At 39.3% G+C, this 26,032-nt stretch overlaps 10 protein-coding genes across 10 annotated transcripts; all 10 read right to left on the bottom strand.

The window, feature by feature from the left end:
• Window positions 1–37: 37 nt before the first annotated feature.
• LSM04_001174 (Kinesin motor domain) lies at window positions 38–2,335 on the bottom strand (the record flags this gene model as incomplete). Its single annotated transcript, XM_067337767.1, has 1 exon — window positions 38–2,335. The coding sequence occupies one exon, from the start codon at window positions 2,333–2,335 to the stop codon at window positions 38–40; it is 2,298 nt and encodes a 765-aa protein (XP_067192820.1).
• Window positions 2,336–3,593: 1,258 nt separating this feature from the next.
• Window positions 3,594–4,478, bottom strand: LSM04_002645 (uncharacterized protein; the record flags this gene model as incomplete). The annotated part of the gene is made up of 1 exon (XM_067337766.1): window positions 3,594–4,478. One exon carries the CDS (start codon window positions 4,476–4,478, stop codon window positions 3,594–3,596), a length of 885 nt encoding a protein of 294 aa, XP_067192842.1.
• A 440-nt stretch (window positions 4,479–4,918) lies between these two features.
• Window positions 4,919–6,307, bottom strand: LSM04_006367 (uncharacterized protein; the record flags this gene model as incomplete). Its single annotated transcript, XM_067337765.1, has 1 exon — window positions 4,919–6,307. One exon carries the CDS (start codon window positions 6,305–6,307, stop codon window positions 4,919–4,921), a length of 1,389 nt encoding a protein of 462 aa, XP_067192916.1.
• A 639-nt stretch (window positions 6,308–6,946) lies between these two features.
• On the bottom strand, window positions 6,947–8,257 carry LSM04_000380 (Alpha/beta hydrolase fold-1; the record flags this gene model as incomplete). Its single annotated transcript, XM_067337764.1, has 1 exon — window positions 6,947–8,257. One exon carries the CDS (start codon window positions 8,255–8,257, stop codon window positions 6,947–6,949), a length of 1,311 nt encoding a protein of 436 aa, XP_067192810.1.
• Window positions 8,258–9,516: 1,259 nt separating this feature from the next.
• Window positions 9,517–10,446, bottom strand: LSM04_006484 (Alpha/beta hydrolase fold-1; the record flags this gene model as incomplete). The annotated part of the gene is made up of 1 exon (XM_067337763.1): window positions 9,517–10,446. The coding sequence occupies one exon, from the start codon at window positions 10,444–10,446 to the stop codon at window positions 9,517–9,519; it is 930 nt and encodes a 309-aa protein (XP_067192918.1).
• Window positions 10,447–11,054: 608 nt separating this feature from the next.
• Window positions 11,055–12,515, bottom strand: LSM04_007636 (Alpha/beta hydrolase fold-1; the record flags this gene model as incomplete). The annotated part of the gene is made up of 1 exon (XM_067337762.1): window positions 11,055–12,515. The coding sequence occupies one exon, from the start codon at window positions 12,513–12,515 to the stop codon at window positions 11,055–11,057; it is 1,461 nt and encodes a 486-aa protein (XP_067192942.1).
• A 2,560-nt stretch (window positions 12,516–15,075) lies between these two features.
• On the bottom strand, window positions 15,076–17,316 carry LSM04_007791 (uncharacterized protein; the record flags this gene model as incomplete). Its single annotated transcript, XM_067337761.1, has 1 exon — window positions 15,076–17,316. The coding sequence occupies one exon, from the start codon at window positions 17,314–17,316 to the stop codon at window positions 15,076–15,078; it is 2,241 nt and encodes a 746-aa protein (XP_067192946.1).
• A 3,095-nt stretch (window positions 17,317–20,411) lies between these two features.
• On the bottom strand, window positions 20,412–21,098 carry LSM04_008714 (Amastin surface glycoprotein; the record flags this gene model as incomplete). Its single annotated transcript, XM_067337760.1, has 1 exon — window positions 20,412–21,098. The coding sequence occupies one exon, from the start codon at window positions 21,096–21,098 to the stop codon at window positions 20,412–20,414; it is 687 nt and encodes a 228-aa protein (XP_067192968.1).
• Window positions 21,099–21,692: 594 nt separating this feature from the next.
• LSM04_005230 (Glycosyltransferase) lies at window positions 21,693–23,171 on the bottom strand (the record flags this gene model as incomplete). Its single annotated transcript, XM_067337758.1, has 1 exon — window positions 21,693–23,171. One exon carries the CDS (start codon window positions 23,169–23,171, stop codon window positions 21,693–21,695), a length of 1,479 nt encoding a protein of 492 aa, XP_067192896.1.
• Window positions 23,172–23,761: 590 nt separating this feature from the next.
• Window positions 23,762–25,513, bottom strand: LSM04_002366 (uncharacterized protein; the record flags this gene model as incomplete). Its single annotated transcript, XM_067337757.1, has 1 exon — window positions 23,762–25,513. The coding sequence occupies one exon, from the start codon at window positions 25,511–25,513 to the stop codon at window positions 23,762–23,764; it is 1,752 nt and encodes a 583-aa protein (XP_067192838.1).
• Window positions 25,514–26,032: the final 519 nt, after the last annotated feature.

The following is a 26,032-nucleotide window of genomic DNA, read 5'->3' as shown; positions in this document are numbered from 1 at the left end:
ATATATATATACTGTAAAAAATAGGCATGTGGGTGTCTTATCTATTTTCCACACGCTCTGTTGGAAATAACCAGTTATTGTTATTATTATTACTATCAGTATTAGTATTATTATCACCTTTACCACCATTGTGTTTATTTATATTAATACTGTTATGTATCTCATTACCACTACTACTGTAATTCTCGTTATCCCCATCACTGTCATCACCACCGGAAAGAAAGGCATTCATTTGTAAATTAAGCCGTTGGAGTTCGGGTGGGATATCGTACGGTGTTGCCTGATGCTGAATACGTTTAAAGAAGTATGCGTAGCTCAATGAATTAAGCAGTTGTTCCTTTGTATGTTGTTTCGTATCTAAACAACAAACAAGTACTGACTTTGCATTACCGCCAAATATGGGAGAAAGAAAACGCATTAAGCAATTTGTATGACTGCCAGGGAGACGATCAAACACATCCGCCGCACGCTGTGCATCACTTATAGCAGAACTATCAATAAAGCTATTACTCTTCGCATTATTATTATTATTATTATTATTATTACTGTTTGCTACAGAGGATGAATGACGTTTAATGCTAGAAGTGGCAGCAATAGCATCGCACAAAGACCGTATAGACTCTTCCACCCATTCTTCTTCTGCTGTCTTAGGCGTTCTTGTTGTTGATATTCCTGATATTGTGGTTGTTGGTGGACCGCACAGATCCACAAATGAGACTACGCCCCGTCGATAATGTCCTTTTGTGTTAAAACTCTCAACAGTGAGTGTAAACACGGCGTGTGATACTCCACCCATATGTTTTGCAGATCCACCCGATATACAATCTCCATTCTTTGTATGTGCATACGAAGAAGAAGCATTGCCATTATTATTATTTTTATTATTATTATTATTATTATTATTATTATTATTATTATTATTATTATTATTATTATTATTATTATTATTATTATTATTATTATTAGCAGTAGTATTAGTATTAGTATTAGTAGTAGTAGTAGTAGTAGTAGTAGTAGTAGTAGTAGTAGTAGTAGCACTTCGCCAACGTCCCAATCGTTCCATTCCACTAAAAAAGAGTTGCATTGCCTCATCTGCAGTATCTACTTTCACACTTGTTACTTCTTCACTAATACCACCGCATGTTATGGGCGTTGTTCGTGATTCCCCAGGAATAGCTGAAATCGTTTTCATCATCACAAGACTTCTACCGCTATTTATACTTCCACCAATATCAGAAGCCGATGGATATCTTCTTCCCGTCGGTTTAAGTAAAAGATCAACGGTTTGATTCATTGCAAACTCTGCAAAACTGCAGCGGATATGAAAATGCGTGACTGCCTGTGAAACAAGACTATTAAATAGTGCATGCGTAAAGAGTGAAAGAAGACCAGCCGTGTCTCCACTACTTTTCACTCCGGTCAGTGTGGAGGGTGTGGGAGAAAATAAACCCCCACGAGAGGCCGATAAAGAGAAATGGCGGGATAACTGCCGTCGACTTTCATACGCCAGCAGTGCGGCTTTCGTGCCAAAGAGAACTTCCGTCTTTCCCCCACCGGTGGGGCCAAAGGAGAGAAATACGGTATTCACACCAGAGAGGACATCCTCAATAACTCGATCCATGCGAATGGCAGAGAAAAGCTCCTCATCGGTTAATGATGATGCGGATGGAAGTACCCTCTCTACAGTATTACTATCATTATTATCATTATTATTATTATTATTAGTAGTAGTAGTAGTTGCAGATGGCGATAGCGATGATGATGATGGTAATGTATGAGCAGATGATAAATTCCCCATTCCCATTCGCTCTTGGAGTGAAGTGGCAGTGCAGGCCACATCCACCACAAATGTGCGACGTCGTTCCAATTCCACAACTGTACATTCATCCGTCACTGTAATACCACTCCCACATTGTTGTTCTTGTTTTCCTTCTGCTTCGTGTCGTTCTTGTTTTTCTTCTTTATTCCTTGTTTCATCCACAGGTCTGTTCTTCTTCTGTTGTGTAGCGGCCCCCACCACTCGCACCAAAGAGCGTTGGCGTCTATTTAACTCTGCGAGTGTATTACTATACCGCTTCTCGAGTAGTTGTGTGGCCGCAAACTCCTCTGCGGTTTTGCGTAAACATTCTTCCGCCTCGTGATGGGCGCACTCCGCCGCCGTTGCCCGCATCTCGGCGAGTTGTAATTGTCGATGGAGTTCATCGCGTTCGTTAACAGCAACGGTGCGCTCCCGTCGCAATTGTTTAACAGTATCTATGTGTTGTTGTAATAATATACGGAGATGTTGTGTCTTGCGGCTTACGAGTGCCAGCTGTTGTTCTGCTGCCTCATACATTTTCTCTTATTATTATTATTATTATTATTATTATTATTATTATTATTATTATTATTATTATTTTGGTGTTCACTATTTTTTGGCTCTTGTGCTTGTGGTTATCGTGTCACTTGTTAGATCGCCTATTCATTGGTAATAGAAGTATATACATAAACAATTATATATATATATATATATATATATATATATACAAAGTTAGTTAGAGAGGAAGAGAGACGGTCGGAAAATAGAGTGAAACAGAAAAAGAATATCACTGGAAAACGGCTACAAGGGCCATAATAATAATCCATACATAATAAAAATAAATAAAGAAAAAAAAGATGGAGCAATACAGCAGTAAAAAGGGAAAAAAAAAACAAAAAAAGGAAATAATTTGATTGGTGGTGGGGAGACTAAACTAAACCACCCAATGGCGTAAATTCGAAGGTCATCATACACTCCAACACACACATACACATACATATACACCAGAGAAAGAGAGACGTGGGAAACAGAAAGAAAGGAAAGGAAGCAATAAAAAGAAGGATTAACAAGAAAAAAAAAGCATACACGGCAAGAAAAAAGCGGGTAAAAAAAAAGACACCCAATCCGATGGAGGAAAACAAACAAATCAGAACGCCCATGTAGGTTTTTAGTAACAAAGGTAATAAGAGATACAATACAAAATACACCCACTCACACAAAGACATATATATACATATATTTATATTTATTTATTTATTAAAAAAAAATAGACATATATAAAAGAAGGAAAAAAAAACAGCTCTTGGTTTGCAAATATACCCACATTTTACCATTACCCTTAACTTCATGGGCTTCTTTCTTTTTTCGTTTCATTTCTTTGTTTTTTTTTCTTTTTTTGTAAAACACACGTGAGACTGTAAGAACTATCTCTCTGATGTACCTCCCACATCCCCCACTATTTTCTTCTTCCTTGGTGTATGTATTTCTTCACAATTCTTCTAACTACCTCCAGTGGAATCCTTCATTCCGTTCCCTATAATCCCTCATTTCTACCTTTAATACGACAATCCCTACATATTCTTCCTCTTCTTCCCATCCACCGACTGTTTTGCCCCATCCTATCTTCCCTGTTTCACATCTGAGAAAAAAATAAAACAAGAGAGTAACAGAGTGTATATGCTTACATTAAAGTTATCTACAACCATGTAGAGAATGAAACCGAGGAAAACAAAAAGAAAAAAAGAAAAAAAAAGAATTCTTTTTGTCTCCCTTATTACCCGTTTTTGTTTCAAACTCACATCATAATACGAGAGACATGGCGGCACTCGTACAGTCCGTGCTGCATCATCTCTAATCCCTGCTGATCCACGGCAAGAAGTGGACAACATAGCATAGTAAAGAAATCACCAGCAACAGTCCCATTAAGACGGTAACGACAGCGAATAAGATATCGCAAACGACATCCATATAATGTTGTACCCAAACCATGATAACAGCACGCAAACGGACAACCAACCGTTAATAAATCACATAAACACATTGTCCAAAAAGTTCGTGGCATTTTACCCTCGCTTCCAAAAAAACCTTCGCAGCAGAAACGATACGGCGTATGTCCACGTTTCTCCTCTTCAGCAAAAAGAAGACGCGTTTGTTCTGCCACACTACAGCGTAAACAAAAGAAACGCCACAAAAAGTGCCCTAACGATGCTGTACACTGTGAATCCTGGGGAGAACTCAGCACCGCATTAGTACGTCGTTCTCCAATATTTTCACTTTCATCGTAAATTCCCACACCCCAGATCTCGGAATAGTTACCACGAAGGCAAAAACAAGGATCAAAAAAAGAATTCAACCATTTCGGACGATCCAGAACAGGCGCAGAAAGAATAAGAGGAACCGTTTTCGCCACTAGTCGCGGACGATTATGCATCTCCCCGCGAGTACCATAATAGCAGGACTGCGTGTTTGCAATATTCGATGATAGACTAACGAGTTGCCTGTTCACCAAAATATTACTACTTCGCATCGTAGAAAAATTTCTGGAAATGGGCACACTTCCTAAAAGCCGTCGCTGCGATCTTCGTTGTTGCTGCTCTTGTCCTTGTTGTTGCTCTTCTTGCACCCCTGCACCAACATCTGCCGGAGTGGCTGAAGGCGGCGAGGTTTGCGATGGGCGCATCTGACTCGACAAATAGCACAAGGAAGAAGAAAAACCCCAGGCAAAAGGAGAGAGAGAGAGAAAAAACACATACAAGCTCACATACATACACAATCGTGTGAGTGTGGGTCCACGTTCGTAAAAACTACTGACGCAAAACATCAGTCAGCATAGCAAAAAAATTTCAGCAAACAAAGAAACACAGAAACAATTGAAACGAAACAAGAAACTAGAGTATAAACCTTCAATACCTCTTTCCTCAGTTATCTACTAAATAATTCAAGAAATTATTAAAGCAAGAAAATATTACATAACACAATTTACATAATTCGCAATGTCACACTAATGACAACCCATAAAAGCATTAGCGCCCATCTTTTGTTGTAAGCAAATACACACACACTCTCTCTCTCTCGTATATGTGTTTAGACAGGTATACCATGTGAGCCTCTCGTTCCTTTTCAACCCTTTGGCATTGCGCTCCACCACATCCGTTGCAACGCAATACCACATTTATTAAAGAACTCAGAACCGCCGGTATCAAAGTGCACGCCATCACTGAGGGTACAAATACCTGATTTCCTGTACATGTCCGAGGTGAACTTGACATGCTCATCGACCTGCACAAAAGAGTCCAAGTCCACTGTATGTATCATCTCATCTCTGCCTTTTGAAATCACAGAGGCTGCAGTGATTGCGGATGTCACCCTCTTTTCGTACGCACTGCGCAGAATAGGGTAGGCAATTTCCATAAAACGGCGACAGTTCGCCGCCCCGGCAATGAACCCGAAGGGAGTGCCGTTGGGTCTTTTCATAAATTTTTCAGCTGAACAGTTCACTCGTGATGGGTAAAAAAACAGCACTCGGTACTTCACCGGTAGTGAGCAGGGACGCGTTGCCGCACCGGAGACTGATACATTTAACGGGGCATTGCGAAGCTCATTGGATCCTGCCAGCTGCAGCAGTGCATCCTCCGTTAACCCTCCTCGTTGAATCAATATGGTGTGAAACCGCTTCAGCAGTTCCTCGAGGTGCAGCAAGTGAAACGGCAGCAGTGCAAGATTATTTGGAAGTGGTAGTCGCGGTGGGGGTTGTAGCCAGTCAACGTATGTCAAGTTGTGGCCATCCCACTTCATTGTCGGCCGCACCAGATCCCACTTACCCACATTCACGGATAGCAATACACGAGAGACTCGATGCGGGCACAAAGAAGAAATCTCTGAACCAGGAAGGGGCTCCTTGTAAAAAGGACGGTGTTCATGCAACCGTGACATTGAGTCAACGACCCTTTTCAATGTGTACGGTAACTGTGTAAAGTGCCGCTCCAATACTTGCACCATTAGTACACGCGCCACAGCTCCCCCACCTTTTATCGGCCAATGGTACTCTTGTATGCCAAATTCCTTACCAATAGTATCACGAATTAACTCTTTGGTTTTCCTGCTAGCCGAAATACCCTCAGCACATCTCCCAATATCCAACCGCGTTCGTTTAAACGAATATCGTGCATTGCTGTCACCAAGAAAGACAATATTCGTATCGTGTTCACCCTGAGTTGGTGCTGCGCTGTCATCCAGCTGGGGAAACAACGCAGAGCGCATTTTACTGCAAGTGAGCAGCCTCTCGTCCATATCTGGAGACCACTTCAATGCCTTTGGCAGTTCTTCACGAGGTCGGACCTCCTGAGGAACGCGAAGGGGCACATTGCCAGGGTCAGTCCCAGAGAAGGAAGTCGCCAGAGCAACAAGTGTAAAAAGCAGAAAAAGAAGGAGTAGCAGCTGAAATCTCGAAGAGTTCCAACTGCATCCCCTCATAATCCGCAATATCCACACACTCTGTCCTTCCTCCATTTCTTTTTATTGCTGTTCGGTAAATGTTGAAGTCAATATTTCAAGCACGGTGTCCAGCCAAGCTGGGGTCTAGGGTTATTGTGGAAAAGGGGTCATGACATACAGAGAGAGAGAGAGAGAGGAAAAGAAACACGCGATTGAACGATAAAAGGCGATGAAGAAGACGTAGCACACAAGAGAAAAAAAAGAAGAGCAAGAAAGTTAGACATAGAGGCCTAAAGAACAATATCACTGCAAAAAAAGGAAAGATACGTGATTTTAAAGATCAGTGAAAAGTGGAAATAAATGAACTGCATAAGAGTATCTGTTGCAATAGCAAGTAATGTAGTTATTTTTTCTTGGTTTAAGCGTTGACATAAAACCATAGAGTGAACAAGTGAAATAGTGTTGAAGATAGGTAGAGGCTTTAATGAAATTATAAGGGTAGAGAGCATGAATGTTTACTTCTGTTCTTATCATTGCTCTACATGTGTGTGTGTGTGTGTGTGTGTTTCTTATTTTTTGTAATTCCTATCATGACAGGCCAGAAAGCGATTTACCACATCATTTGGTGCATCTACCCAACTCTAAAATCTCATTCATGTTCATACTTTTTTATCCTTATTCTTTTTTTTTTTTTTTTTTTTTGTGTGTGTGCTATTATGTTTCTTGAATTTTGCCAGTAGCTGGAAATCCCAGAAGAGATGCCTCCGCGCTTTGTTCATTGATAATACTTGACCGTACTTCTTCAACGTTGAACTCTGTTGTACTTGAACAAAGTGGTTCAATCTCCAGATAGTTATCATCATCAGCGGGTTTGCATATACCATTAGTGGTCTCTTGCTCTAATACCGCATCCGGCATCGTTGTTGTTGTTGTTGCTATTGGTTTACCAGAATTACTATTATCTGAAATAGGATCATTTTCCTCTTCCTTTTTCTTGGAGGCAATGTACTCCGTCAATGGGACACCTCCAAGTACCGGTTTCATTTGTGGTACCTCTAATCCAAAACGGATTTTCCAGCTATTGTTCTCATTGGAGCTATTAGCAACATCTACGAATTCCCTAATGATAGAATTGAAAAAAGCAGGGTGAAAGTAATGTCCCATGTTCTCCATTATAACCAATTTAGCGTGTGGTATCACAGAGGCTGTGCGGTGTCCGTGTTGTGGTGGCATAATTACATCCCCTCGTCCATGTATGATCAGTGCTGGACAGGAGAGTGAACGGAGTGCCTCATCTCGTCCTGGGCATCTGCGAATAGCTGCGGCTTGACGTATAAGTCCGGCAGAGTATGAACTCCGTCGTAGGGAAATTAAATACCGTTTTTTAAGATATTCATCATCTACTGGAATAGTTCCAACTAAAAGTCTTTTCAGCGAGTTCACGCGAAAGTCTAGCAGTTGCTCAATCGTGCAATTGGCAGGTGGTCTTCGCAGTAGCCACATTTTCACCCAAAACTTTGGATCTGGCAAGTCTGCTGCATTTGTAGTGGACATAATGCTGGTGAGACTAAGCACGCGGTGTTCAGCCATTAAAGCCACAGTCTGTGCAATCATGCCGCCCATGCTAATTCCCATTATGTGTGCAAAGGGAATACGAAGACTGTCCAGCAGGGCGAGGGCATCACGTGCCATATCATCAATCGTGTACGGCAATCGTTCACCAAAGGCAAGTTTTTGCGGTAATAGCAGACGTGCGGAGATGACATTTCCCCGTTTTTCAATCTTGGTGGAGTGGCCAATATCGCGATTGTCAAAGCGAATCACAAAGAAACCATTGCGTACTAATTCCTCACAGAATGACTCATCCCAGGCGTGCATTTGCATATTAAGACCACCAATTAAGAGAACCACAGGTAGTTTATCATCTGGATTACCAAAGCATTGGTAGCATAGTTCGATGCGCATATCACTTGCAGTGCAGTAGCGAACAAATGTTACACGCTCATCCGAGCATTCGACCTTCATTCACCGTATGCGTATATGAATATGTATATATGTCCTGTTTTTTTTTTTGTTTTTTGGTGTATGTACAACTAATAGATTGAGTACAAAAATGAATAAAACGATCTTGTATGTAGAGATTTCCTTCAGAGACTCTTTTTCTTTCTTTTTTTGGTTTTCGTTTTCTGTTTGCTTGTTTTTCTTCAACGCCTCTGTATTTGTATATTTAGAAATATAATGGAGATTTGTATATGCCTTAAATAACTTGTAATGGACAAAGTAAAAAAACTGCAATAGCACACACCATGTAATCTTGAAACGAGAGATTCAAGATAGTGTAGGGAAATGAAACACGATAGAATAATCTTAGCCTTACTTCACCTATGAAAGAGAAAAGAAGAAACAAGAGAAAACAGTGTATTTTAACTCTACTACTCGTAACCCCATATCATATAAAAATACAAACAATAAATTGAAATTGTACCAGATATTTATGTATTAAAGAATCCTAAAAACTGACGAAAAGGAAGTGCTGAGAAGCCCTTTTAACCCGCCTCCCGCTCGGGGCGGAGAGGGTTGGGTTGGTTGGGCCTTTCAGAAACTTACCATTGACACGCTGTTAGGAATAAAAAGAAGTAAAAATATTCCTAATAGTTAAACCCATAAAAGATATAAAAGTCAGTAAGACCCGATCATTCTTATCGCAAGCTGACAAAAAATGAAGAGATACATCAATTAAATAAATAAATGTACTTATTGGAAATCCCCAGTCTTATTTTATTGCTCTGCACTTCTATACACAGAGCTACAGATAACGCCCCATGTTTTTTTTTTTGCCCGTCACCATAACTATTAGGGACTCTTTATTTCTTTCCTCTCGGTAGTCTGTTGATTTGGTATCTTTAACAACAAAGAAATAAAAATAAAAAAAGCACAGATACACAGGTACAGAAATAGCTATATCCAATAAAAAGCTTTTTAATTCCCTATAGAAAGAAAAGTCCAAAAGAGTGAATGAAAAAAAAAGAGTAATTGCTTTAGAGAAATAAAATAAAATCTCAAATAAAACAGGAGCTTTCTTGAAAGACGAAGAGTTTCACTGAGTAAGTTCACACTACAGGGATGTAATAAAAGCAAATACGACCCTAGAGACATATAGGCAAAAATAAAATAAAACAAAAAAACCTCATAGCCATATCCTCCAAGCTAAATCACGTAATGAAGAAAAAAAAAGAGAAAAATAAAAAAAAATGAAAATGGGGATAAGGCATTTTTATGCATTATCAAACTGTTCGCTGTGCGTTCCACACAATCTCCTGCACCATGCTCGGTATCAATTCATCAGGAAGACTGTGACCCATTAAAGGATAGAGAACCAGTTTCGCATTGTGTCCAATCAGTGATGCAATTTCTATACTATTTTGGTACGGAATAACTCTGTCAAGCATTCCATGTATAATTAGTGTTGGGGCCTTTACATTTTTTAATTCCTCCGCACGACTTTTAGCCCGTTGAATGGCAGCCATCTGTCGTCGAAATCCCATCACATCCTCTGGTGCACGTAAGAGCAGACTTCTGTAAAACTCCCGTTCTTGTTCAATCTTCGGTGGATAGAACGGACCCGCAAAGCGGTGCATAAAGCGACATTTAAGATCCAGTACGTGATCCACGTGTGAGCTGGCTGCTCTGTCGGTAAACCACAACCGCGTAGACCAGCTTTCCTGCACCCGCGCAGGGGAGCCGGTGTGTGAAAAGATAATCGTCAGACTTCGCACCCGCTCCGCATAACGAATCGCCATGATTTGCACAATCATTCCCCCCATACTACGCCCCACCACATGGGCTTCATGAATGCCCAATCCCGTTAGTAAATTCATACCATCGGCGGCCATATCCTCCAGTGTGTATGGCACTCGTTCGCCAAAGGAAAGTGCACTTGGCAAAACCATACGAAATACATGCGGGGCGGGATGTTCGTTAAGACGTGTGGAAAGTCCCACATCGCGATTGTCGTAGCGAATCACGTAAAAGCCGGCATCTGCAATGCGCTCGCAGAAGTGATCGCGCCATAATGCCCCCACGCCGTTTAGTCCCATGACTAAAAGAACACATGGATTCTTTGGGTCTCCAAAGGCATTATAACATATGGATATCTCCACCCCAGTACTCGCACACTTTCCAACCCCCAGAACAGTGTCAGGAGTTGGGGGCATTTTTGTATGCTTGTTTGTTTTAATGTTCGAGAAAAAAAAATTAGAAATAATTTTAGAACAAGAAAAATAAGAAAACTTCGAGAAGAGAAAGAAAGGAAGAAAAAAAGAAGAAAAAAAAATGAAATATTTTTCTTCTTTCATCCACAGGCAGAAAAGCAAAGAGATACAGATATGGGATCCAAGTTAACCCATACTCACGATCATTTAAGAATACGCACGGTGTAATGATAATAATAATAATAATAATAATAATAATAATAATAATAATAATAATAATAATAAATGAGAGAGCCTCATTAGCGCAAAAACAAAAAAAAAACACGAAAAAGGAGAAGGCAAAAACCCTTCTGCATCACACAATTATTTCAACGTGACTCAAAAACGTACAACAAAAAGAAAAAAAGAAACACAATACAAAACAAACGTGGCTAATGAGATCAAGTGGAGAGGAGTGCCCCTGTGTAGGTATGTATGTGTGTGTGTATGCAGAAGCATTGAAAATGAAAAGCAAAGAAATGCACAAACAATAGCGAACACATATACACTGATATATATATATATGACGGCAGCGATCCTTAATGGTAGTAACAAGAAAAAGAAAAGAAAAATCACAATCTTGATGTCATTTTCATCCCCACCTGATCACTCCTTGATTGTCGTATATTCTCCACCAGTGCCGCCACAAACTCTTCACGCAGTGCCGGATGTAATATATGACCCAATCCCTCAAATGTCAATAGCCTCGCACCCGGTATAAGCTTTGCGAGTTCTTTTCCATTCTGATACGGCACTAATGGATCTATTGTGCCATGTAATACAATGGTGGGTGTATGAATATGCTGTAAATCCATCTCTCGGCTTAGGGCATTCAGTAATGCCACGTATTGCCGCAGTACACCACTGAAGTCTGAACTTCTTCGCAGCACACGTCGTACTTGACGTTCGCAGGCTGTGCGGTTAACGGGATAACGTGCACTGCGGCCACCAGCGAAGCCGACGAGAAGTGAAACGAGTGTTTGCGTAAATTCCGCCTCATCCCCTTCACGGCGGCGTTGGAGAGCACTACGCCTATTTTCCCCTTTTTGCTTTAATACGAATAACAATTCTTTTTCTCTCTCTTCTTGTGGGGTATCAAACCCCATTTGTGCTGCTTGTCGGGCGGCGCTGGCGATGGCCACAACTTCCCGCAGTGTTGGCCACCGTGTGTGTGTGGAACTGCTGTGTGTTGATATTAATGCGAGACTCGCCACACGTGTGGGATGTTGAATCGCAATAATTTGTGCAATCATGCCGCCCATGCACATTCCCACAATGTGGGCTTGTGTGATGTGGAGGGCATTTAATAAACCAACGCAGTCATTCGCCATATCGTTCAGTGTATATACATTGCGGAAGAACTGATGGCGTCCTTGCATAATACTCGCATACGCTAATTGTGTGTGAAGGGAGGAAAGGCCATGAAATGTACGAAACCATGATTGAGAAGGTGATGGAACTGTTGTTCTTCTTTTTATTGTTGTAGTTGTCGATATATTAGATTTCAACTCTTCAACGAGATCATTAAGATCCTGCCCAGTTGCTATTTCTGAAAAAGAAGAACTATTAGTATTAGTACTACTACTACTACTACTACTACTATTAGAAGAAGAACGTTTATTCACATTACCGCTATGAACAGATGTTGATGATGCTGGTACGATCTTATTACCTGAAAGAAATGTACTGTGTCCAATATCACGATTATCAAATCGAATCACATAAAATCCCTGTGCCGCTAATGCCGTGCAGAAGTGTCCATCCCACAAGAGTGCAGGAGATGCGAGTCCCATTATAAGCAGAATAACACCTTTTGCAGAATCACGATGGCCAAAGGTTTGATAACAGAGTTGAATAGAAACTCCAGTACTGGCACATACACCAACATCCGCCATCTTCTCATCTTTATGTAAATAACAAGAAAAAGAAGAAGAATGGTTTGGGGAAAGGGTGTTTGTATGGTGAAGAGTCATTTTGGTCTGCGGATTGTTTTGTTGGGATTCCTGCTGACGCTTCAGATCGCCCGAATTCATTTTTTCTTTGAGCTCAGCAGAGAAACGAAAGGAAAGAAAAAATAAAGAACGTTACCACCTAATTTAACAATTATATTTTATTTCCTCACTATATCTGCTTCCCTATTCTATGCGTGTGTATATTATTATTATTATTATTATTATTATTATTATTATTATTATTATTATTATTATTATTATTATTATTATTATTTCCTCTTCTCCCACACTCATGTGATATAAATAGATGAGAATAGAAAAGAAGAAAAAAGTACACAGTATGCATGAGTTCAATCAAAAAGATAAAAGAAGGAGATGAATTCCATGAGTGTAGACACATTTACTGTTATCGTATTTGTAAGAATATGAAGAACAAATTTAGTGTAAAAGAAGGAATAAATAAAGATATACATATATATATATATATATATATATATATATATATATATATATATGTATATATGGAACTATGATTCATAAATGGACGAAATAACAACATGGCATATAACAATGAAAGTAACCAGAATAATACCTCTATTATATATACATATATATATATATATATATATATATATATATATATGGCATGAAAGCATTCCTGCATGCTGCCTTTGGTATTTCTGTCAAAAAAAAAGAAAAAATCAAAAAAACAGTACTAATCAAGTAAAACGAGGAAAAATTGTATTCTCTTGTTGTACCTGTTGTGGTTATTGTTTGGAGTCTTCGTGTCTTTATTTTCAGATCCATCAAAATAAAGGAGAAAAAGACAAATTAAATAAAGTAAATAAATAAAATTAATGTCAAAAAAAGAAAAAGAAGAAAAACCGCCCAACAAGGACAACGATGGAGTCATACATAGAAAGGTAAACAGAAACAAGCACTTGGAGAAAAAAAGATTCTGTGTCGAAATAAAACAAGAAAGAAAGATAAATAGATAAATAAATAGATAGAAGCAAAGAGGGAGAGAGGATACTCGAGAATAGAAAACGTTACAGATACGGACAGTAAGGAGTAAATTCATATTCTTCTCTTTGTAATCGTTTTATTCTAAATACATCTCACCGTTTCCCTCAATTATTTTTGCTGTTCCCAAACGCAAGAGAAAAGAAGAAAAAAACCAGCAAACATCTCAACATCGTGTTGTTGTTGTTGTTTGTTTCTTTTATTACTTTTTTTTCTCTTTCCTTCTATTATTATTAATTCACGTACTAAAATTACTACCATACTCACTGTTCCCATACATTCTTTGAAACTCGATAATGATTTAACAGGTCATTTCATCTCTTTTATTCTTATTGATTCTCTCTGTACTCTTCACATTATATCTCCGGTGTTTTTTATCTTCTCTTCTTTTCTCTTTCTATATATATATATATATATATATATATATATAGACATTTTTATCCTCAGAGTTTGTTTAAACAGAGGAAACAGTATCCAACACATATATAAAGAAAAGAATAAAAAAGATAAAACAAACAAAGTTAGGGCATAAGTGAAGGGTACAGAGAAAAGAATAAAGTACAAGAGTAAAAAGTACATTATTAACCGAACAATATGTACAGAGAATGGAATGAAGCAAAGGAAGGAAAAAAAAAGTAAACGGTATTTGCTTTTAAGGCAGAAAAAAAAAAAGAAAATACATATTCGATAAAGTATCGAATGAAGAAACGAGAGAAAATCAAAAATAAAATAAAAAATAATCCACATTGAAAAAGAAAAAAAACAGCATAATATACCACACCTCAAAACACTCTATGGCATAACTGAAGAAGATGTAAAATAAATAAATCAACAGCTTTTTTAACTTTTTCTCATAACAGAAAAGCGAATCACTATTTATAGTTTTTTACTTCCTTCTTTTTTTTTTCTTTTTTTTTCACATTTTTCAACTAATAATTTCAGGATTGTTTCCCCCTTTCATATTCCTTTATTGAGCCTTTAAGTACGTGCTCTTTTCTCCATTTGGTGTACCTTTAGCGGTTCTATATTTAATATTCTTCTTTTGCTTCTTCTATTTGTTTTCAGTCCCTCTCATCATATTCATAGGGTTCTATACACTATATATATATATATATATATATATATATATATAGAGAGAGAGAGAGAGGGAGGGAGGGAGGGAGAGAGAGAGAGCGAAAGGGAGAAAGAAAAAGAAAAATCTCGGCACCCTATAGATGCAGATATATATATATATATATATATATATACTTGGATCGAGAAGTTATGATGACTGACATACAACGATGTTTGTTTTCATTTGTTTTTTTTTTTTTTTTACACTCTCCGTTTTATTTTATTTTATTTTTTTGTTTTTTGTGATTTTTACCCTTTACTCAGCGACAATGATGATCTTCCAACGGCGTTATAAAACATAAATCAGGTTTCCTGCTCGACATTATTTCACCCTCACACCTTTTTATGGCATCTCTCTCTCCCACACACACAGAAATAAAGAGACAGAGAGAGAAAGAGAGAAATACATAGATACATAGATCGATGGTTATACACAGAAAAACATATAGTACTCCTTCTTCCTATTGCATTATTATTATTATTCATACCATTATTATCATTATTATTATTGTCGAATGTACGCCTTGGGTACGGCACTGTCTGGAGACTCCAACATGACTTTTGCATCCGCGACCATCAACTCCAATCTTGCAAGTGATCGCCGCAAGGCCTCCTTCTCTCGTCCCTCCGCCGTCTCATTTATCTTTGTGCGGGTTTTTGGAATACTCTCCTCCGAGTACCGCACAAACCGCCGCAGACTTCCCAGCCGCAGTCGATAATTCTGAATTTCGCCCATTCTATTTAGTGTGCAGAGAAAGTTAGAGACAACTGATTCATTATCTTCCCTATCCATAACGGAAAAAACGGTGGCGGTCATGGCGGGTCCGCCCAATGCGAATTGAAACATCGCCCGCGGCTCCGCCGGGTTTTTGTCTAGAATGCGCTTATAATGAATAATCCCATCCCCCACACCGGTGGCAAACAGAGAAGAAAGAATAACATCCTCCTCATCACTGTTTGTTGGGGTGCGGATCTGTTTTAACACGGCAGAAACAAGAAGTATCCCCCGCTCTTCCCCTTCATTTCCCACCGCCGCTGCAAGTGCAGAATCGAGGAGTTGCTCAAACTCCGTTGCATCATCGACGAGTTGATAGACCACACCATGTGGAACATTCCCAAACAATGGGGACTGCGCCACAGTGAGTGTTGTATAGTGCGGTTGGGCAACCAGTAAATCCATCACCTGATCATCTTCTAACAGAGAAACAGAAACAGTAAATTCACTGCGGTGGGAAATACGGGCAAAGGTCCCTTTCACCATTCGACGTAAAGCATTCCATGTGAACCAGCCTGAGGGTAAATGGGCGGGACATTCGGAGTCTGCCATGATTAACGCCACATTACACCCTTGTACAAAGTTATCACGTAATTCATCTAATGTCTCTGCAAAGATACTGGGTTCTGTGGAACAGGTGCATACAATTTCATTTGTATCAAACTTTTGCAACTCATCACTGTTGGGTTTTTGTAGAATGGCGGTGGAACCATCTACCTCAATCGTGTTTCCACCATTTCTACAGAGAAGTAAAACCGTTCGAACACGCGTCATCGAGGATGGATCCGTACTTCGTGCATTCCTACCCGTACCCGGATCTCCTTCCTTTTTATACCCATCACTCCCTGAAGGTTGAACATCTTTAAAGTACATTCCAATCCGCTTTTCACTAGCTTTACGCGTTAACTCACCTGTTTCATTGGACTCCGTCCCATTCGGTTTTCTCTGATCTGTTAATCGTCCAACCCGTGGAAGTGCTTGTTGTTTACCTTGCGTTACTGCAGAAGAGGGTGGGATTGGATTATTTATATTACCTTGCCATCGAGGCGGGGCTGCGGGTCTATCGGATAAACGGCCCTGTGAAAGTCTTCGCACATTCCCTGTTGCCATAGGCGTTTGCACAACTGGACCAAAATCGTAGAAACCATTTGTGGCGGAATTAGTTCGTATGAGTGTCATACTATTATGTCGCACCAAACCCCCATCCTCCGATCCATTATTGCTGGATTGACTAAGAAAACTGGATTGGGAAGGTTTTTGGTGAAAGCCGGGAATTCCATTATTGAAATTCTGTCCACTCGTTTCACTACCAAAGTCGTAGCCAAAGTTTATCCCACTACCTGTGCGTTGCAAGACTGGATTCGCCGAGGAACTCCCCACTGAAGGTTGTCTGAAGTATGAACTTCCATACGCAGATGGGAAGTTTGAGTAATTACTTGATGATTTCTGAAAACTACCGGAGCGAGCGAAGCCATTATTATTATTATTTCCACTTACAACTCCAGGAATAGAGCCATGAAAACTTCCATATCCTCCATTATTAAGACCACCCATAAAACTATTTGCGTGATATAAACTACCAAAGGAAGCACTTCGTCTGTTAGGAAAACCTCCGAACTGGGAACCAGCTCCACTCGACATGATACTACTCTGTCGCTGTAATTGACCAAGTTGCGACATTGAAGCAAAAGAGTTATATCCACTCATCCCACCGTACATAAGTCCCCGGTGTGAATCATACTGGGAGTTCGGGTTCATGTTATTGGGATTGTTGTTATAATTGCCATAATTGTTATATGCATTGTATTTGCCTTGCATATTGCGATCAGGCGGAACCCCTCCATAACTATACTGCCCTTGTTGTTGTTGCTGTTCAATAGCCCTTACTCTGTTCATAACAAGCCCACCGGCGTTCATTTGATATGGTTGGCGATGGGGATTATTTCTCTGTTGAGGATACATGGGTCTCATCACTGGAATATTATCCCTATTGCTTATTATTCTTGTTGCGCCTGGAATGTACCTCCTTGTATTATATTCTTCTTGATATGAATTTTCTTTATCGGTAGAAGGAGAGGACCCCAGTTTGCCGTAGTCAACTTGTTCTTTTTTTCCAGTTTAACTTTTCTTTCTTTGTTCTTTTTTTCTCACTATTCCCGTGTATACGTTTGTATCTATCTCTTGAAGAGTTCCTTCTTTCCTTGTTCTTGATATTCCTCTCCTTTTTCTTTTATTCTTGATCTAAGGTTTGTTAACACTTTCCGTTATTTCACTCTACAGGCGGTAAAGAAATAAAACCGCCAATAATTATCACTTGTTCTCTACCTTTTTTTTTTAATTTCTTTCTCTCAGCAGCACTATCAGGCGTATATATATATATATATATATAAACACCCGTGAGAAGGATCTTTTCTTTTTCCATAGATATGTAAACAAAGAAGTATAAAGAGAGAAAAAAACAGAAAAACGAAGAAGTTATCGTACAGTCGCTTAATCTGATAAACAAATATATACTCATAACTAGAAGGCCTTCATATGCAAGGAAAAAAAAAATACATCCAGTTATATTGTAATGAAAAAAGGAGAAAAAAAACGAGAGAAATCCACAGCAGAAATCCCCCTCTATCCCTCTCCCTCTTCTTTTTTCACCATTCATCTCTCCCCTTTTTCTTTTATTCTTATTCATATTTTTTTTTCCTCGTGTCTTTATGGGTTTTACCCCAACGGTGCGGCTATCAGCTTCTCACCGTAGAGCACCAAGGTTACTGTCTATGAAGAGCGGTGTTTGAGAGAAAAATCCCTTCGTTTTGAAGGATCCTCAAGCTGTTCTAATATTTATTTTGTTATTTTGGGTTTTTATTATTTGAGTTTTGTTTTTTTCAAGTTTTGCTTTATTTAGTTTCATAACCAATCTATGAACAGCAAAACAGTCTACGAGAGATTCCCTGCTCCCACCATCCTTTCCCAGAGCCCGTCGGCCACTTTCCTTTTGTTATTTTTGGTTTTTTAGTTAATGATGGGCCTCAATGATCTCCTCTGTTTTTTGTTGCTTGTTGGGGATCACGGCAAGCGTCTCTTGAGACTAATCCTGTCAGGGATTCCATAATCGAGCTCGTCGCTGGCCTTAGAGGGGTGTGGAGGCCTTACAGGGGTGGAGGAAGGGGGCGTAGGGGTTCTGGACCGCGAAGTCTGCGGTATCGCATAGTTCCGCTCCACTGCCAGAAGGAACTGGGCTAACTGTTTAGAAAAGCACAGTTTCTGGAGAGGGATATCTGTTATAGCATACTTTATTCGCAATGGACGAAGGGCGGGGCAACTCAAGAGGTGCAGTGCTGTTTCTTCGCAGCCGGTGCGTTGGCTAGTATGCGCGCGCATATGCCGATACCCATGTTGAGACATGCGGTGTTGTGTGAAGCCTGATTTGCTCATGCATTGTCTGTTGCATGTGGGGCAAATCAGGGTCGCAAGGTCTCTTATGTTCTCGCCCTTGCTTCGGGAGGATTTGGTTGCCCCTTTGGCAGGCATGCCTTCGCCATGGTGAAAATTTCTGCAGTGAATGGCGAGTGAAGGCATGTTGGCGTAGAACTTCTTGCACACACCGCACTGAAACTTGCCGTGGTCCTCACGTTCCGGTGGCGACGAGTCTCGCTGACGTTTCTTGTTTCTGGGAAACGTTACCTTTATCGTAATCGGCAATATCGGAGTTCCAGGTGGGCGTTTAAATTTTTTATGGTACGATAGAGCTCCTATGTTACCGAAATCCCTCAGACAAAATTCACAGCGCATTGATGCTGGCTGTGGGATTAACTGCGTGCCGGGTACGTCTTCACTGGGGTCCTCAGGATGGCGTGCTCTAATGTGGGCTTTGAGACCTGTTTTAGAGCGCGCTATCATTTCACATTTGTCACATGGAAATGCCGGTCCCTCTGGTATTGGTTCATCTGCTCTTGGGCGCTTTCTTTCAGTGGGAGGGCATTCTGCGTTGTGCATTTACCTGAGGTGGCGAGTTAATCCGTTTTTCTGGGGGAAGGTTCGGTGACATAAATTGCATGCAAAGGGATGTTTTTTCTCTGCATGTGCTGATTGGCGAGGTAACGTATTTCTTATTCATATATCACCCCTTAAGTATGTACCTCAACCAAAGTTACTGTCTCCTCTCACTGTGTTTTTTTTTTCTTTTTCTTTTTCTTTCTCGCTTTAAAGAATACGAAATCAAAAAAAAAATAAGAAGTTTTAGTGAGTCCAAAGCAATAAAACACTCTTCGGAGGCTGACTCAATCCACCAAACGTCACTATTTTATTTATTGACATTTCTCTTCTCTTTTTTTGTTTTGTTTTGTCTTTCATATTATTTGGTTGAAAGAAACAAATAAACACAAAAAAGAAAAGAACAGAACATTCTTTATTCTTTATAATATAAAAATAAATATTCCCATGAAATGCTTCTGTTTTTTTTTTATTGCTGACAAGACTGCTTTATCTTCCATAAATATGGCATATAAATATATGCAAATATATCTCTCTCTACGGATTCACAGACATTTTTTTTAAGATAAAGGAAAATAGAAAGAGAGGAAACGAGTAGTAAATGAAAACTAAAGTCATCACAAAAAAGGCTTTTTCCCACTTTTTTGTTCGAACTTTTTTTTGCCTTCTTTCCTTCTACTTTTCGTTTTTTTTCATATTCTCTTGTTGTTTCCCTCCTTATCGTCGTCAGTAGTATTTATTTTTGTTTTTGTTTTTGTTTGCCTTTCTCATTCATATCTTGGGGATTACAGACATGCATATTTTCTTTTTCTTACTATTATTATAGCTGTTGGTCGCCCGCTCACGATCCATTAGAAACAAAAAAAATAGAGAAATAATCAAACAATCAAATAAACGCAGTAACAAAAAAGAAAAATGAATCAAATAGAATATATATATATAATTACTGCTAAAAAGCCAGCCAATACAATAACTGTTCCCCTACCTCCTCCTCCACATACACATACACACACTAATACAAACACATATACAGAGAAAGATAGAAATATATATATATATATATTCATTTATTCATATATTTATAACTTCTCCGAAAAGAACTCCACTATTGTTGCAATGAACTGCAAACCAAAGGCTGTAACAATAATACCAAACCCTGCCCCATACTTGTGTGTTCCCTTCAGTGAGTTCCCAGCCGAAGTCGCCGTCTCACACAACATCTGATTATATACACCCGCTACTAATCCCCACGTTAGCACTAGTGTAATACTAGCACCGAGAGAAATCACAGCTGGTACAGTACGCCTGAATATAATCTTCTCAATTACCAAAAGTACACCGAGAATGAAAGCAACAAAAGAGAGAAGAATAGAAAGAATAGAAAACGCCCGAGCTCCGTTAATATGACTGCGGCGAATGGAACAACCCCAGTCGGTTGGTGTGTACTCATTCGTCCCGCATGTGGCCCGACTACCCCACAGTGTCACACAGACAGAGCTGGATCGCACACGGAACATGTCGAGTGGTGTTCCAATCACCGAAAGCGCAAATGAGCAAAAAGACAAAACACAAAATACAATGCGTAATATTCGTATGCGGGGGTTTTGCTTCTTTCGTGGTTCATGGCGAAAGCGGAAGGATTCGCGGTATATTTCCGGTACAGGACCAGCGGACATTCCCCAGGTTTGACTGCCTGTTCCATCATCATTATGATGGAGGGGCTCTTGGTTATTCACATGCGTCTGTTCTTTAGATTCTGGATGCATGATTTATTTTCTTTTCTTTTATTCTTTTCTCTTGTTAATAATAATAATAACAATTATTACTATTATTATTATTATTATTATTATTATTATTATACTAATATGGGTTACTATTATTATGGGTTGTTTTGTTTTGTTTATCTTCCTCTCTATTATTTCTCTCTTGTTCTTCTTTGCACCGTCTATTTCTCTTTTTACTTCTTAATTTTTTTGTTTTTACTGTATTGGTGTTTCTGTGTGTGTGGATGGTATCCGGCCCAATTGCCAGTTTAGTAGTTAAGGGTTGGTTAAGAGAAAAGAAAAAAGATAAATAATAAGGGATTATGTTTAAAAGAGAGACCTTAATAATAACAGTAATAATAATAATAATAATAATAATAATATAACCCTCTATTGAAAGAAGTATACACAAGTGTAGATATATTTTTCACATGCAAGCAGAAGAATATGAACAAATGTATGAAAAAGAAAAGAAAAAAAGAAATATTCTTTTCTGTGTAAAAGAATATTAAGAAGAAGGAAGAAAGAAAAGAAGAAAAAAATACCTGCAGACACATAAATACAGAGAAATTCCTACTATCTAAAAAAAAAAAAAAATCACTCTTCTCCTCGAACCTTACACAGACCTTCCCCACCCATCCATCGCCCTTCATTATCCCGCTGCTTTACAAACTCATCACTTAACTCCGCAAATTGCCAATAACTATGCAGCGATCGCACCTTTCCCACACCGTAGTACTTCTCTGCTTCGCCAATTGCGGGATTATACACCTGCGCCTCTTCATCCGACACAATGCGTTTCGTTGAATTTAATTCACAGCGTTGTAGTAAATACAACACCCGTCGCACTGCTGTTCGCTGCTGCATATGTCGAATTCCCCGTACGCTTTTTCGCATCATAATAGACCAAAACCGTGGGGCTTTATTTCTTTCATAGTTGTGGTAAATAAACGCGGCGGCGGGGGAATACGTATCCCAGCCATTCGTCCATAATCGCACAGTGTACAATATCTCCTCTCCATCAAATAAGTAAGGGAGATAGGGATCAAATGGGACATCTCGTACAAACTGGGCATCCCCAAATATATATCCAGCCGCTACAAAGCTTTGTAATACGGGTTTTGATTGTATAGGAATCCATCGTGCGCCTAATTTGGGGATATTGTTAGATAATATCACACCTTTACACATAGACATAACATCCTCCTTTGTAATTTCCTTATCTGGATTCGCTGGTGTATATCCATTTGGATAGTGCGATAATACACCCCGCGTAGGCATTAGTCGAGCACGTTCAATCATATTCATATCCCAATGTGGTACAAATCTTGAATGGCTATCAATAACCATGTAGTAATCCTGATTATTAAAAAATAGACTTGTGACATATCTACCATAGGTTGGGCCAAATGCATCATCTGGGTGACCCACACGTGTTATAATTTGACATCCATCTAATATAGAAGTACTACTAGCAGACTCCAAAGATATATTTACGGCATCTGAACTGAGTAAACACGTTATAACTTCATTGTCTCGCCCTTTATGAAGTAAAGGAGTTGGTTTCGACTCATTTAACGAATCTTTTTCAGTTGTAAAAGCAGAAGGAACTATATCAATCCAACGTAGTGTACGTGTTCGGGTAATATCCATTGCGTGAAGTACACTTGTTAAGTTTATACAACTGCCATCATGTTCGTATCGTTCCTCACTTATACCTATAAATACACGATGTGGATATTTAGCTCGAGTCAACAAACTCTCAACTGTCGTAATACACTCGGCATCACGAAAGGCCGCTATTGAGACAAATATGGTAGCCTCCTCCACTAACTTTGATGCTGATGGAAGATCACTAGAGAGGAAAGTAGGATATTCTGGTTTTCCTGATAATAATAATGATGATGATCCTAATTCTCCATCTCCAGTACCTTCATGTGAGGCATATGGAAATAATATCTCAAGACCAAATAACATAATAGCTGTACATATGAAAACTGAAAAAGAAAGCAAAAATGCGAATAATAAACGCTTTCGGTGACGTTGAACTTTACCTAACTTTTCAAATTTTTTCATTTTTTCTCCTGAAATATGTCTCCCAGTTGTTTTTGTTTTTTGTTTCTTTTTTTTTTCGTTATTTATCGATTTCTTTCTATGGTGATGATAATGATATTGTTATTGCTGAACAGTTCTTGTTGCCGTTGTGGCAACCAACGTAATAAACCCAAACCTGAATCACTAATATGTGATTGACTATTCACATGTTAACAGAATCTAATATTGAGAAAGAGCAAGAGAAAACAAACATTCATTATTTATCAAAGGGAATACAATTATTAATGATTAACCCAGAATAAGAAACGAATAAAAAACAGAAAATCCACAAAAAAAAGTCAATTTGCTCCATTGAGCGGTAATAAAAAAAATATCGATCGAAATAGTGTAGAAAAGGGGTAAAGAGAAATAGAAATGCAAGTGTACATTATCGATAAGGTCCTGTTTTCCTGATTTTGACGCATGTGTAATGCACGAGTGTTATTATTATTATTAGTATTGTTGTTTTTCACTTGACACTCTATTTCCAAAGATATCCTCTAAACTCTTTTTCTTTCTTTTTCTTTTACTATATATATATATATATATATATATAGTAACACACCCTTTTTTCACCGCATAAACTTTCGCCGCCACCACCTTGGTGAAGTTCCACGCACAAACTGCAGAAATGTCGTGCAGTCCTCAAATAGACCGGTATCACGGCCGAGTTCACCAATCAACGCAACAGGGAAATCCGGTTCTAACTGCACAGACACCATTGGATTGCCACCTAATGCGAATGGTAATAATGGAGCTATACTTCGCATGCTGCTGTTTACATACGGTTCGGATAAGATGGGTGAGATAATGAGATCAATATCGCGGAATTGCTCTTCTGTTGCACGTAGTACACTATCACGTGCACGTAATGCTCGATGATAATCAAGATTAGTTAAAGATCTACCATTAAATATAGCAGATACTAATTCATCTGGTAATTCATCTAATACACCCGATGGTGACATGCCACCTGTCCCTAATGTAGAACCCGAACAGGGTGATAATACACTTCCTCCTACCCTTATACCAGAACTAGTCGGTGAGAAGACGCGATCAAATGACTGAGAAAGTTCATATAGGGCTATTGTTTGTATAGCCTGTACCACTACTTCCAAGTCAACATCAATTGTTAATGGTATAACTTCTAGTACTTCATTCTTTCTCATAGCGTTTCGAGTAGAGGCAAGGCGAAGAATACGACGACGAAACTCATCTGCAGAAACAAGACGTTCTTGACAAAGTGCATCAATCCAATCGGCAGGATAACCTACCGAAAGTTCAATATGGCGTGTATATAATTCCTCACTAGAACCAGTACTGCTACCATGTCCATTCATTCCTGAAGAATCACCATAATGTGATCCTTTTACACCACTACTATTGGTATTGCTCCTGTTATTACCACTGATATTACTACTATTACTATTACCACTACCAATACTAATACTAGTAGTAGTAGTAGTAGTAGTATTACTACTAGTATTATTATGATTGTTGTTACTACTAGTTGAGGGTGTACCTCTACCACTGGTATGACTAGTTTTACTGTTGCTCTTATTATACTCATGCTCTGAACCACCTTTACCACTACTACCCGTATTCGTATCCTTCCACTCTTCTGCGAGAAAGGAGGTTGGTTGAATAGCCGATGTAAATACCTCCCAAAGATAAAAAATATCATCCAGACGAGCAGCAGTTATTCCTACAGACATCGATGGAGCTCCAATTCTGTAATTATCGGTAAATGTTGCAAAAGACTGTGATGTGGGTTTAAACGCGGCAACATTATAATGTAATGGTGATGTCATCGCTGCTGGTCCCATCAGTGCTGAACTAATCGCATAATTACACGCCCCACGTGCTACCGCCACTGCCGCTGGGCAATCCTCCGCGAGTAAACTTGCCTCTCCAATCGTTACAGGTGTACGACAAACTAACTTTCCCACAAATTGCGCCCCATGCCGCCGCAGCCATGAGACAAATGGAAACTCGTGTTGTGGGAGTTGATGGAGTAACTGCGAGTCCACACCGTAGCGGGTGCGGAACTCCCGCACATCTAATGTATCCGATACGCCAATCCCCACACCGCTGAGCATCCCGTCCGGGAAGAAACTCCGCTGGAGATCCTCCTCGCCGGCCACTTCGGCAAAACAGAGCGGCGGGGGAATGACGTGTTTGGCCTTCGCGGAGGCCCGCCCGCTCGCCGTGAGTTCCTCCGCGTGTTGCCGCATTTCATTCACGACTTGCCGCTGCTCGGAGGTCTTGTGCCGCAGTCGCTGCATGGCCCGGCGAACACCCACCCCACTGTGCATGGTAGACATTGGAATCCCAATGTAAAATAAGCTTGCAAAGTAAGAGAGAGAGAGAAAAGGATAAAGAGATGAAGGAAATAATGAATCAATAAATAAATAAAGAAAACGAGGAAATGGCATTTTTAAAGTCCATATATATATATATATATATATATATATATATATATATATATACAAAGTACTCATGTATAGTATGTGTTTGTTTGTTTTGCAGATCTTGATATATTTGGTGGGGTGATATCTGTCTGCTCTTCTGCACTCAACCAGTTACAACACCCCTCGTTTGCAAAGTATGGGATAAAAATACGGAATAAAAATAAACATTTAGTAAAAGCTTGATTGAAGCAAGGAAAAAAAACGAGCAAAAATAAAAAGAAAAACATTCAAAGAGACACCAATGCAAGCAACGGAAGAGATACAGGAAACACCAATCCCCTTTCCTCCTCCAAAATGATATTAAAAACAAATGGAAAAATTATAACAGAAAAAAACTGTAAAAGTTGCAAGAACTCATTACTTTTCCTTTAA

This window comes from Trypanosoma melophagium, assembly GCF_022059095.1.
Source record: "Trypanosoma melophagium isolate St. Kilda chromosome Unknown ctg19segment0, whole genome shotgun sequence".
NCBI classification, from domain to species: Eukaryota; Euglenozoa; class Kinetoplastea; order Trypanosomatida; family Trypanosomatidae; genus Trypanosoma; species Trypanosoma melophagium.
This window is presented reverse-complemented; position numbering and strand designations above follow the sequence as displayed.